The sequence below is a fragment of the Dendronephthya gigantea genome, unplaced genomic scaffold (genome assembly GCF_004324835.1).
Source record: "Dendronephthya gigantea isolate DGI-Jeju-01 unplaced genomic scaffold, DenGig_1.0 000051F, whole genome shotgun sequence".
Classification (NCBI taxonomy): domain Eukaryota; kingdom Metazoa; phylum Cnidaria; class Anthozoa; order Malacalcyonacea; family Nephtheidae; genus Dendronephthya; species Dendronephthya gigantea.
Window position 1 is genome coordinate 1,501,353 of NW_021163061.1, and position 12,773 is coordinate 1,514,125.

The window sequence follows — 12,773 nt, forward strand, 5'->3', positions numbered from 1 at the left end:
CCACATTTGATGCTAACTGCTAAGTTGTTTGAAGACGCTGCCACTCTGCTCCTTGGTTATAATAGAAAACATAGGGTATTGGTGAGTTGCAAGTAAGGGTGCTGAAATGTATGGTTCAGAGGCTGTCTTCAGCTGCGCAATGAATGACAACCACAAGCCAACCTATTACGTTTATTACGTGCCCCTTTGACGTCAAAGGATACGAATATCTTTGATGCATATCGAGATGTTTCTATAAAGATTAGCATTGCGTCCGTCTCAGACAAAAATAATGACAAAACATGAAGTATGTTTGTTAGAGCAGCAATATAATTTCCTGTATAATAAGGATTATATCTTTAAGAAATTTTACTTGAAAATATCTTTATTTTCTTCGTTTCGTTTGGCATCGTCAGGTCTTTCAAGTCAGTATTCAAATTTCTTTCAAGAGATTGTGTCATGATCTCGTGTCAGAGATGTGCTTTCTAGAGTTTGTATTTGTTTGTATTGTACTGACTCACGTGGTTTTCGCCGGAACTGGTAGGATTTCGTTATTTAATACTCAATTCTTGTTAAGATAGAGAAGAATTGTTTAGATATTTCTATTTTATTCACTATTTTATGATGTATAGAATAATGCCCAATATGTAATTAGATAATCACTTATTAATTGATACCCCATATCAATTATCCCAATTTTAAAAGAGTGCCATATAGGCTAGGAACAATTTGAAGCGTTGACAAACTGACAGCTAAACACTGTTATTTGCAATGTTCAAAAGTATATGTTAATAAAATACATACATCTTGCATATGACTATACTTTGCCATATGGCACCTTACTTTTCCAGCATGCTAATGTTAGCCGAAAGGGTAAGTTTTTAATACTAAATTCTATATTTTATATAGGCCCAGAGGTTGCTATTTCTAATGATGGGGAGATATTAAATGATTCTATATTTCGACTCAACTGTCACGTGAGGTCAAACTCGACACCAACTATTAAATGGTATAAAAACAGTAAGTTGATCAAATGCAAGCCTAACGACTGCAAAGTGAGCACTAGTCAGAACGAACAATATTACTGGAGCAATATAACAAGCGGTTATCCAAAAGTAAATGACACCTATACATGTGTTGCCAATAGTACAGATGGGATATCAAGTGATTCGTATGTCATCCCTTGTTTTGAAGGTAATTTATATCTGCTGACATTTCAAGTGACACATTAGGTGACATTTGAATTTAAGAATTTTGCTTTTTTTCACCACTGAAGGAACCTGTCTTGAATGGGAAGATAGTTTACAAGGAAGAAATGTTAACATAAATGTTGGTGAATCATTCTCAATAAATTGTGAACTGATGACAATGGATAAATATGCAAGTCAATGCTACAAGTTTGGTATTTTGCACTTCAATCACAGCTACAGTGTTAAACCTGTAGTAACACACAAAGGATATAAACACTTTATTAGTTATGCGCACAATATTACTGGTGCAAGCAAGAATAATAGTGGATCGTACTTGTGTTTCTACGAGTATGATTTCACAGTGACAAAACCTAAGCACTGTCCAGGACCTTGGGTTAAAAGCTTCAACATTCATGTTACAGGTACAGTATGTGTAAACTATAAAATTTAAAGATAATTATTGCTTGCAGTATTAAATATCATGTTACATTTATTTAATCTAGAACCAAATGCAAGAGATCATGATGACAAAGGGCACATTGTGATGGTTTTGAGTGTGGTATCATTTATCAGCATTGTTGGAGGTTTAATCCTTCTGGTCTCCATAATTTATTTACGCAAGCACAAATTGAAATCCAAGCGCCTTTATGGTATGTACATCTCAAAGGATTTGTATAGCTCTATGAAACTAGTTTGATAATGACACATGTTGATTATACTTTCAGAGAGTGAACCAGAGCTTCGATGGGATGTTTTTGTGTCATATAGCAGTAAAGATTTTGATTGGGTTAAGGAACTTTGTAAAACTTTGGAAGAAGCTCCATTCAACCTGATTGTGTGCTTGCATCAACGAGATTGGGAAGTTGGCAGAACAATCCTGGACAATATGGCTGAGTCAATATACTGTAGTCAAAAAACTTTACTTATTGTCTCAAAGAGTTACTTGGAGAGTTCATTTTGTATGCAAGAACTCAACATTGCGATGGACCGTCAAAGTCAGAAAGCCCTTAAGGACCGAGTTATTGTCATAAAACTGGATGATGTTTCCTTGAAGAGCCTTCCAAAAATTTTGAGACATAAATCTTTTCTTGATTTCTCAAATGATGAACAAAGAAAACATTACAAGACTAAGTTGCTCAAAGCATTACCAAGGCGTGAATTGGAGGTGGAATGTGATGGATCAGATGGTGATCATGATGGTGGTGACCCTGAATGTTTTGGGGATAAGGAGGTCTTGGAAGGGCATTGGGATGAGACCATTGATACTTTATCATTGCATGGTGGTATTCCAGTGAATCATAGTGGACCATTGTCAGTTTAAACCTTTGCGGTTTCTGTCCAGGCTTCTTAGCTCAGTGGGAACAAATTAGGCAGAATTACAACTTTATATAAAGAAGATATAAATTACTAAAAAATGTCACCTAAGATCTCGAAGATTTTATGTTTAAAATAGCGAAGGAAAAGTGATATTGTAATGTGATACTTCTAGTCGGTTTTCTGGAAACATAGACCGGATTTTTGCGGTAAGTGTGATTACGTAATTACAGCAGAATGACAATAAATACGAATTGATCGGAAGTTCAACATCAAAATAGTGTTTATTTAAAATATTCAGCATCATTGATGGAGGGAGTATTTTAAATTATGTTATGTATCGTTGCGGTGGTTTTTCTAGTTTTAAATCTTGCCATTAGTTATAGCGTTCCAGGTATGTGTCAGTTAATTCATTTCAATATTTATGTACATCCAAAAATAAGCATTGCTCAGCAGGATTAATAGCTTTCTTATTGTTTCCTAAGTCACGAACAAGCATATTTACTGTTAGGAAGTATTTCAGACGTGTGTTGATATAAAATCACTGTCAAGACGAAGAATAATTTGAACTGTTTAGAGTACATTTCACATTTCCCCCTTATTTTATTACCATCAAAAATTAAATGCCAAAATGTCTTTATTGCATGATCATGAAATCATGAAATGATTTTATACACCAGGGTTCATTAGTTTGATGTCTTACGAATATTTTCAACGCTATAAAATGGCAATGGTGAATGTACAATTTATCTTTTGAATATCGCTTAAGGAAGTTCATGTCATTGTTTTGTTAAGACAGGTTCATACTTGTCAAAAAGAAAGAGATACCACATGTTTAAATTAACCAATGAAGTCCAATATAGGGCCAAACCAGAAGCTTAGGTTGGGGTTTATATATATAATTGTTGTACACTGGATTGATTTCTTTGAAAGCGATTGTTCCGATATGGTATCTGAGCAAAAATATATGAATTAATATAAATATATATATACCCCTGAATTAAGTGGTCTAGCTTGGCCCAGCCCTTGGTCGAAGACATTATTTTTATCATGTATCGATTCTGACCCAATGTGAATAATTTTCAATGCCATTCATTGCTAAATGACCATATTATTGGCCAGTGCTGTGTTGGTCCACACTTACCTGAGCTAAGCAGGGTACCAGTAACAAAAATTATCAGTCAAGACACATTAATAACACTAAATGAATTACTTAGTAGCAAACATTAGTAGATTTTTAAAATTTCTTTGAAATCATTAGGAGGTCATCTTCATTGTCAATTGACCAGTAACTATGGAAATGGATCAAATGTGACCGAAGTTGACGTTCACAAATCACTCTTTTTAACTTGCTCTTCATCTCAAACGAACAGAAGTAATCTTACCTTTGAGTGGTTCAAGAATGATAACAACAAAGTCCTCCACAGAGGATCTATTTTAAATATATCCAATGTTTCATCGAGTCATGCTGGAAAATGGAAATGTGTCATTACACAAGATGAAATCAGAGGAGTCGTGTTACATCATTGTTGCAGTGAAAAGTTAGTATGTCATTGTTAATTATTTAAATATGATCATATTATGTCTAGTCCAACTCACATCTTCTGATCTCTTCAGAACATAATATCTCTGACCAGCTCTCCTTCATCTCTTAATCTTATCACATGTCCATATCATCCCAACCTTGCTTCTCTCATCTTCTCTGCAATGTCTACCACCTCACATCTTCTGATCTCTTCATTTCATAATATCTCTGACCAACTCTCCTTCATCTCTTCTTATTACGTGTCCATATCATCTCAACCTTGCTTCCCTCATCTTCTCTGCAATGTCTACCACCTCACATCTTCTTCTGATCTCTTCATTTCATAACATCTCTGACCAGCTCTCCTTCATCTCTTCAGGTACCTCCGTTTTCCTACGATTTGCTTATTTGCACGATCTGTATTTCTCAAGTATACGATTTTTATTCATCTTTTTGCATTACACTAAGCGTAACAAATCCAGATATTTGAACTATATAAGACGTATTTTCGGGCCTGCATTTCTGCAGTATCTTTTGACCTTTTTTTGCTGTAATGTTTTTGACCATTCTTTTTTGTATTTTTTATAGCATTACCAATTGTGTATTTAAGTCAATTTGACAATTTGAAAGGAATATTGAGTTTGCAGTGCTTCATAAAAGGTTATTTCAAACCAGACAAGGTCGTTTGGTACAAAGATGACGAACAGATCCTTCAAAATGACACTAGATACGTTGTTAGAACTGAACAAACGAATGATTTTATTATTACGTCTTCGTTGTCAAATGATCATCCAAGTCTTGATGACGCTGGGAATTATTCGTGTCAAGCAAGCAATAAATATGGAACTGGGAGAACATCCAGTTATTTATCAAAAGACCAACTAATTTATGGTAAATCTAATTAACTTTTCACTAAAATATAAATATGAAGGTATCAAGAATGAATTTGTTTTTTTCTTTTTTTTAAAAGGTCTTCTGCATCGTGATTGCCCAGAATTTACAAATAAAACGGAGGTATATTTGACAATATATGTTGGCTCTTCTGCGTCATTATTTTGTGAACTGAAGAATAACCCATATGCCTCACCTGACCAGCTGGTTCTGCTCAAAATGGTCATTCGAGGCAATAAGACGACGCTTTATGACATTGGCGGAGATGGCAAACACGTGTATAAAAAACAAGAACAACGACATGGCACAATGCTGATCAATTACACCATTGTAGATGCTGTCAGGAATGATAGTGGCCGATATGTTTGCAAATTCTTGCATATTTCAAGATATTATTGTCCCAATGATTTGGAAAGAAGGTATAATGTGAAAGGTATGGACATTTGTATATTACTTCCCCTATCAGACCACCGATATGATGTGTATTTCCTTCTGGACGTAAAATGAGTACATACAAATGTAAAATGCAGAGTTTTCTTCTCTGAGGTAGAACATTTTTTTCATTACAAAGATTCGACTGCTATTTTTATTTCCTTCTCAGTGGTTGCCTTTCCTGTGAAGAAAGGGACAAAAAAGGAGCTGAATTTACTCATGGTGATAGCAGTTAGTGTTTCAGGATCCCTCTGTGGTTTTGCATTAGTTCTTTACGTTTGTTATTTGCGAAGAAAAATGAAGGCTAAAATTTACGGTAAGACTTGATTTCGAGTAAATATTCGGGTCTGATCTCGAGAGTATTGCACCGAACTTCTCGTTAACTACTGTCAATTGTATCTTTTTGTCTCTTAATATAGAAAATTGTCCAGACTGTTTACCAGAGCTACGTTGGGACGTGTTTGTATCTTACAGCAGTCATGACTTTGGATGGGTCGATAATCTTTGTCAAATGTTGGAACAACCGCCTTTTAATCTAACTGTTTGTCTCCATCAGAGAGATTGGGAGCTAGGCCGTAGTCTGGTTGATAATATGATCGACTCAGTTTATTGTAGTCACAAAACTTTGATAATTGTATCTAAACACTACGTTCAAAGTGAATATTGTATGCAGGAACTACAGATAGCAATGCATAGCGAGATTGCCTCGGAACTTGTAAGAAGAGAGAGGATCGTTCTCATTAAGATCGATGATGTATCGATTCAACGCTTACCAAGGGCTTTAAGACAAAAATCATATCTTGATTGCTCAAATTCTGAACATGCGAGACATTTTAAGACCAATTTACTGCGAATCTTACCCAGACGGCAGGCCCTCGAGGATGAACCTGGACCATCAAGCGAACAACCACGTTCAGATGCCGGAAATACCAACGAAACCGGTGATGAAATAAGATTACAACAATTGGAGATTGGTTGAGAAAAAGGGAAAAAATCAACGGGGGAAAGGGGAAAAAACAGTTATAGTCCATCTCATTTGAATGCTGGCTGACGATATATATTTAAATTAATTTCAGAGGAATAAAATAATCCTAGGAACTATAGTATATGGACAAACCTTAGTGTCTGGTGAATTTTAAAATCCGAAGAATCTACTTAATGTACCATTAAAACCCGCGCAGTGACATTACACACTTGTGGTCACTTTCAACTGGTTTGCAAGGAGTGAAGGTTTTCTGTAAACTATCCACGTTTTAGACAAATCATGCACTTGTAATTAGAAATAATACACATTAAACTGTATTGGTATTTGGCCAAGGGCGAGTCCTAATAATACCGTCATTTGGGTGTGGTTAACCACTTGCAAACCAGGCCAGGGGGGGCGTTCAGGTGCCCTAATGGAGTGGAGGACTAGACTCCAGAGTCCAGTCACTGGTCAAATCCAATATGGCGGTTTTTGAAGTTACTTTTTGAGGGTAACATTATATAATAGCGTTCATAAACCTCGCTGGTTGCAAAACGTAGTTGTACAAAGTTGATTTGCTTGGAGACAGCGCTTTTTGTTCTGTGAATCTTCTTCTGTGAATCTTATTCTTCATCATGTCAACGCTTTGGATGGGTGACGTGAGTCTATAAAATGATGTACATTACTTTGAATTGAATCAAATCATTATAATTATGATTCAATCTTCCTGTTTTCAATCAATTTTAGCTTGATTCCTACATGGATGAACAGTTTGTAAAAGCTGCATTTGCATCTGCAGGTCACGCAGTTGTTAATGTTAAAATCATAATAAATAAAATTACTGGGTATGAATGACTTCTATATTGATTCTAGTAAGATCAGATTTAGTGCTGCTCTTTTGGAAACATGATTAAAATGTTGCTGCAACCTTGCTGCAATGAGGAACAAGTGAACAACTAGGGAGTCTTATTATCCATGTAGTGTCCAATGTTAACTTTTGGTTTACGTGACTTCTCTGAATTTCTTCCCTAATTGTGACTCTTTATTTTGTCAGTGGCCCAGCAGGTTATTGTTTTGTGGATTTTCAAAGCACAAAAAATGCTGAAAATGCTTTAAATACATTGAATGGAATACCAATACCTGGCACCAATCCAGTAAGTAAGATCTTTCAATTCCTAATGAAAGAAATACCAAATACCTTGATTTATTGCAATAATTTATATTGTAGGCTAAAAGATTTAAACTGAATTGGGCATCGTACGGCAAAGAGACCCAACCACAGTAAGTTCTTATTTCTTGCTTTCTTCAAACTTATTTGGCTACAAATCGTTCAAAGTTGCTTTTCATTTTAGGGGGCCAGAATTTTCTATTTTTGTTGGTGATCTGACACCTGATGTTGACGACACAATGCTATTGGTAAGAGTGATAATTGCTACATTTACTATGCGTTACGTAGCATTTCTTGTTTGACAAAAAAGTTGTAAGCAACCTTCACATCACAGACCTTTCAAAATTATGTTTTTAATGTTTTTAGACCTTCTTTCGTGATAGATACCCTTCATGCAAAGCTGCTAAAGGTAACTTCATTTGTTTATTTTGCTTCCATTTCATGTACTGTCAGTGACTCAATAATATATTGTTGCATTTCTAGTTGTGATTGACTCATCTGGCATGTCAAGGTAATTTATCAGCAGTAATTCAATGCAATATTTCTGATCAAATATAATAGCAATAGTTGATCAAGCAGTACTCATGTAACCAATAACTTAGTTATTAACAAGTACTTTCGGTTGTCAGAATGTATTGTAAATGTGTCAATGTTTGAATGTTTTTCAGAGGTTATGGTTTTGTTCGTTTTACATCGGAAAATGAGCAGAAACGTGCAATGATTGAGATGCAGGGAGTGAGAGGCTGTGGTGGGAAAGCAATACGAGTCAGTGTGGCCACGCCGAAAAAGTAAGAAAATATTCCTGTAGTTATTAAAATATTTAACGCCACGCAAAATAATTCGTACGCGACAGAGCGAGAAACTATCCTAACGCAATGTATTTGAACTTGACGCAAACTATATGAAGACAACGGCAACGCAATGTATTTGAACACAACGCAATGTATTTGAACTCAACGCAATGTATTTGAACTCAACGCAATGTATTTGAATACAACGCAATGTATTTGAACTCAACGTAATGTATTTGAATACAACGCAATGTATTTGAACGCGACGCAATGTATTTGAACTCAACGCAATGTATTTGAACTCAACGCAATGTATTTGAACTCAACGCAATGTATTTGAATACAACGCAATGTATTTGAATACAACGCAATGTATTTGAACGCGACGCAATGTATTTGAACTCAACGCAATGTATTTGAACTCAACGCAATGTATTTGAATACAACGCAATGTATTTGAACTCAACGTAATGTATTTGAACACAACGCAATGTATTTGAACTCAACGCAATGTATTTGAACACAACGCAATGTATTTGAACAGAACGCAATGTATTTGAACTCAACGCAATGTATTTGAACACAACGCAATGTATTTGAACTCAACGCAATGTATTTGAACACAACGCAATGTATTTGAACTCAACGCAATGTATTTGAACACAACGCAATGTATTTGAACACAACGCAATGTATTTGAACACAACGCAATGTATTTGAACACAACGCAATGTATTTGAACACAACGCAAAGTATTTGAACACAACGCAAAGTATTTGAACACAACGCAAAGTATTTGAACACAACGCATTGTATTTGAACACAACGCAATGTATTTGAACACAACGCAATGTATTTAAAAACACAGCAAAGTATTTGAACACAACGCAATGTAGAACACAACGCAAAGTATTTGAACACAACGCATTGTATTTGAACACAACGCAATGTATTTGAACACAACGCAATGTATTTAAACACAACGCAAAGTATTTGAACACAACGCAATGTATTTGAACACAACGCATTGTATTTGAACACAACGCAATGTATTTAAACACAACGCAAAGTATTTGAACACAACGCACAATGTATTTGAACTCACAATGTATTAACACAACGCAATGTATTGAACACAACGCAATGTATTTGAACACAACGCAATGTATTTGAACACAACGCAATGTATTGAACACAACGCAATGTATTTAAACACAACGCAAGTATTTGAACACAACGCAATGTATTGAACACAACGCAAAGTATTTGAACACAACGCATTGTATTTGAACACAACGCAATGTATTTAAACACAACGCAAAGTATTGAACACAACGCAATGTATTTAAACACAACGCAATGTATTTGAACTCAACGCAATGCATTTGAACACAACGCAATGTATTTGAACACAACGCAATGTATTTGAACACAACGCAATGTATTTAAACACAACGCAATGTATTTGAACACAACGCATTGTATTTGAACACAACGCAATGTATTTAAACACAACGCAAAGTATTTGAACACAACGCAATGTATTTAAACACAACGCAATGTATTTGAACTCAACGCAATGTATTTGAACACAACGCAATGTATTTGAACACAACGCAATGTATTTGAACACAACGCAAAGTATTTGAACACAACGCATTGTATTTGAACACAACGCAATGTATTTGAACACAACGCAATGTATTTAAACACAACGCAAAGTATGAACACAAACGCAATGTATTTGAACACAACGCATTGTATTTGAACACAACGCAATGTATTTAAACACAACGCAAAGTATTTGAACACAACGCAATGTATTTGAACTCAACGCAATGTATTTGAACACAACGCAATGTATTTGAACACAACGCAATGTATTTGAACACAACGCAATGTATTTGAACACAACGCAATGTATTTAAACACAACGCAAAGTATTTGAACACAACGCAATGTATTTGAACACAACGCAAAGTATTTGAACACAACGCATTGTATTTGAACACAACGCAATGTATTTAAACACAACGCAAAGTATTTGAACACAACGCAATGTATTTAAACACAACGCAATGTATTTGAACTCAACGCAATGCATTTGAACACAACGCAATGTATTTGAACACAACGCAATGTATTTGAACACAACGCAATGTATTTAAACACAACGCAATGTATTTGAACACAACGCATTGTATTTGAACACAACGCAATGTATTTAAACACAACGCAAAGTATTTGAACACAACGCAATGTATTTAACACAACGCAATGTATTTGAACTCAACGCAATGTATTTGAACACAACGCAATGTATTTGAACACAACGCAATGTATTTGAACACAACGCAATGTATTTGAACTCAACGCAATGCATTTGAACACAACGCAATGTATTTGAACACAACGCAAAGTATTTGAACACAACGCAAAGTATTTGAACACAACGCAATGTATTTGAACACAACGCAAAGTTTTTGAATACAGCGCAAAGTATAAACGCAACGTAAAACAATATAAAAGCGAGTGAAGTAAGATCATGCTGATCTTATAATATCATTATTTCTAGGGTTACCAGCAGCACATCAAGCAGCAGTAATAACACATCATATTCAACACCAGGTCAACAATATCTTCAACAGTACCAACAATATCAACAATATTATGCAGCGTGGCAAGCATCCTATCAACAACAAGCTCAGGCTGCCGTTGCGGCTCAATATTATCCAAATTACAGCCAGTATACTCAACAATATGACCAATATCAACAATACGAACAACCAACACAGGTAGAGTGATTCTTGCCACTTTGTTGCGGCTTAGAATCTGCTTGGATACAATCTAGATTAGGCGAGATCTTCCCTGTATTTTGAGTACGGATTACGGAGTACGGATTTTGTTGTTTTTTTTCTATGAATCAAAAGAATCCTGATGTGGAAAGTATCGCAAACGAGGTTTGTCTCAGCATTCAAACACTCACAACTTTGTCGTTAAAGTGATATTTCATCTTTATCTACATTCAATGGTATTTAAAATCTAAATAAATTCTTAAATAAATTCGTAGATAAATTCTTTTACCCATGTTTTTTCCATAGAATCAGAATTATGAAGAAGAAAGTGCAGAGAACATATTGGAAGGTAGTGAACATAGATAAATTAAATGCCTTGTTTTGATGAATGGAAATGTGTTTTTGGTTAGTTATAAAACATTTTCGAGTGAGTATTCAAATTCAAAAAATACTTGATATAATGGAAGAAGTTCGATAACTCTAAAATTGAACAGTTTCATGCGATTGATTTAGATCCAGATGAAAAACTTGATATTGCTGCGGAAAACAAAGGCTTGATAAATCGTGAAGAGGTATGTCTTCGTATATCCTGCCACAATTTCTGTGACCATCAACAATTTCGATATCTGAATTGCTTAAAGTCGAGGTTTTCCTCGAGTGATCGCCATTTCTAGTTACCTAGAGAGAAGAGCTTGTTATTTTTTTCAAGCTATTCTGTGGTAACACTAGAAGAATAGAATATGATTTTTATGATGGGCCTCAACGAACACTGCACAACTGACTTTTTTCTTTGTCTCAATTTTTAGTCTCTTTTCTTGGAACTGGAAGAGTCAAGATGGCAGCCGCTGGATTCTGTTACCGCCGGCCCCAGTACACTAGTGGCATGAGGGAAGTCTGGTGATCAATGGAGATAAGTGAACTTATCAATAGCATTACTGTTATCCCAGACTCTGATGACTTTCAACATCCGGCTCGAGCTGCAATTATTAGGTTCATCCAAGCCTGGCAGAGAATGGCAATGTTTCTCAAACATTAACGTTTTTCCATTCGTTTTTCGCCTGGTATTATATTACTGTTATTATTTTCCCTTGTGAGTTACAAACGCCATTATTCACCGTTTATTTAACTGTCAAAGTTGAAAAATTTAATTAAAGTATGTCTATAAATTTCTAGACAATAAAATGCGCGTTTCTTTTCCCTCAAGCGTCGGATGTCACAATAGACTTGTTTTGACTTGCAAAACTACAGAAGCCACGTGAAATATACGTGTATTCCGATGCAGAAAAGCTTTCAGATTTTAATTTATGATATTGAGGCTTCTCGTGTTTGTTATTGAGCAAATATTGGCAGACTCATTAACATTTCCATAAGGCGCGAGGATTAACACGTTTTCTTCAACTCTCTTTGTTGAGAAAATGAAAGTGTTTTGAACGAGCTTGTTAAATATGTTTGATTTTAAACACAACTTGTGAAGAGAATGATGGCAGAGATTGAAAAGCAAAGAGATGAACCATTTACCAAGGTATGGCTAGATGCATGTTTTCAAGACGAAAGACAATTTTCATTGTAGTAAATTTGTTTCGTTCAACCAGAATTCATCTTTCCTCATGCAGGCAAATTCGTGCAAATTTAATAACATTTTCGAAGTATCTTTGACCCAATGTCATTGAGAATTTGTTAAACTATCATAATAGTGCTCGTATCTGCATGCATATATCGACTAT

At 35.2% G+C, this 12,773-nt stretch overlaps 2 protein-coding genes across 4 annotated transcripts; both read left to right on the forward strand.

Moving 5' to 3' along the window:
* The first annotated feature begins 198 nt into the window (after window positions 1-198).
* LOC114528769 lies at window positions 199-6,765 on the forward strand. Of its 3 annotated transcripts, XM_028550482.1 has the most exons (7): window positions 199-519; window positions 889-1,173; window positions 1,256-1,591; window positions 1,673-1,819; window positions 1,895-2,877; window positions 3,745-4,024; window positions 4,597-4,685. In XM_028550482.1, exons 1-5 carry the CDS (start codon window positions 456-458, stop codon window positions 2,488-2,490), a joined length of 1,428 nt encoding a protein of 475 aa, XP_028406283.1. In that variant the 5' UTR covers window positions 199-455; the 3' UTR covers window positions 2,491-2,877; window positions 3,745-4,024; window positions 4,597-4,685. The 3 variants fall into 3 exon arrangements, with proteins under 3 accessions (XP_028406283.1, XP_028406281.1, XP_028406282.1); XM_028550480.1 differs by lacking the exons at window positions 199-519; window positions 889-1,173; window positions 1,256-1,591; window positions 1,673-1,819 and adding exons at window positions 4,979-5,332; window positions 5,501-5,647; window positions 5,751-6,765 and having other exon boundaries at window positions 2,487-2,877; window positions 4,597-4,899; XM_028550481.1 differs by lacking the exons at window positions 199-519; window positions 889-1,173; window positions 1,256-1,591; window positions 1,673-1,819 and adding exons at window positions 4,979-5,332; window positions 5,501-5,647; window positions 5,751-6,765 and having other exon boundaries at window positions 2,487-2,692; window positions 4,597-4,899.
* Window positions 6,766-6,776: 11 nt separating this feature from the next.
* Window positions 6,777-12,754, forward strand: LOC114528770 (tRNA selenocysteine 1-associated protein 1-like). Its single transcript, XM_028550484.1, has 13 exons — window positions 6,777-6,954; window positions 7,043-7,140; window positions 7,350-7,449; window positions 7,524-7,576; window positions 7,648-7,711; window positions 7,830-7,872; window positions 7,947-7,974; window positions 8,132-8,251; window positions 10,830-11,049; window positions 11,185-11,214; window positions 11,356-11,398; window positions 11,563-11,621; window positions 11,856-12,754. The coding sequence occupies exons 1-13, from the start codon at window positions 6,931-6,933 to the stop codon at window positions 11,934-11,936; spliced, it is 963 nt and encodes a 320-aa protein (XP_028406285.1). The 5' UTR covers window positions 6,777-6,930; the 3' UTR covers window positions 11,937-12,754.
* The last annotated feature ends 19 nt before the right edge of the window (window positions 12,755-12,773 follow it).

What these genes read in the sequence shown, in the direction of transcription:
- LOC114528769 (XM_028550480.1), top strand. Translation starts at nt 3,934, where the DNA reads ATGTTTCATCGAGTCATGCTGGAAAATGGAAATGTGTCATTACACAAG. An exon ending in AAAAGACCAACTAATTTATG is followed by an intron (nt 4,900 to 4,978) that starts GTAAATCTAATT and finishes TTTTTTTAAAAG; the next exon opens with GTCTTCTGCATCGTGATTGC. An exon ending in AATGAAGGCTAAAATTTACG is followed by an intron (nt 5,648 to 5,750) that starts GTAAGACTTGAT and finishes CTCTTAATATAG; the next exon opens with AAAATTGTCCAGACTGTTTA.
- LOC114528770 (XM_028550484.1), top strand. Translation starts at nt 6,931, where the DNA reads ATGTCAACGCTTTGGATGGGTGAC. An exon ending in AATACGAACAACCAACACAG is followed by an intron (nt 11,050 to 11,184) that starts GTAGAGTGATTC and finishes ATGAATCAAAAG; the next exon opens with AATCCTGATGTGGAAAGTAT. An exon ending in TGGAAAGTATCGCAAACGAG is followed by an intron (nt 11,215 to 11,355) that starts GTTTGTCTCAGC and finishes TTTTTTCCATAG; the next exon opens with AATCAGAATTATGAAGAAGA.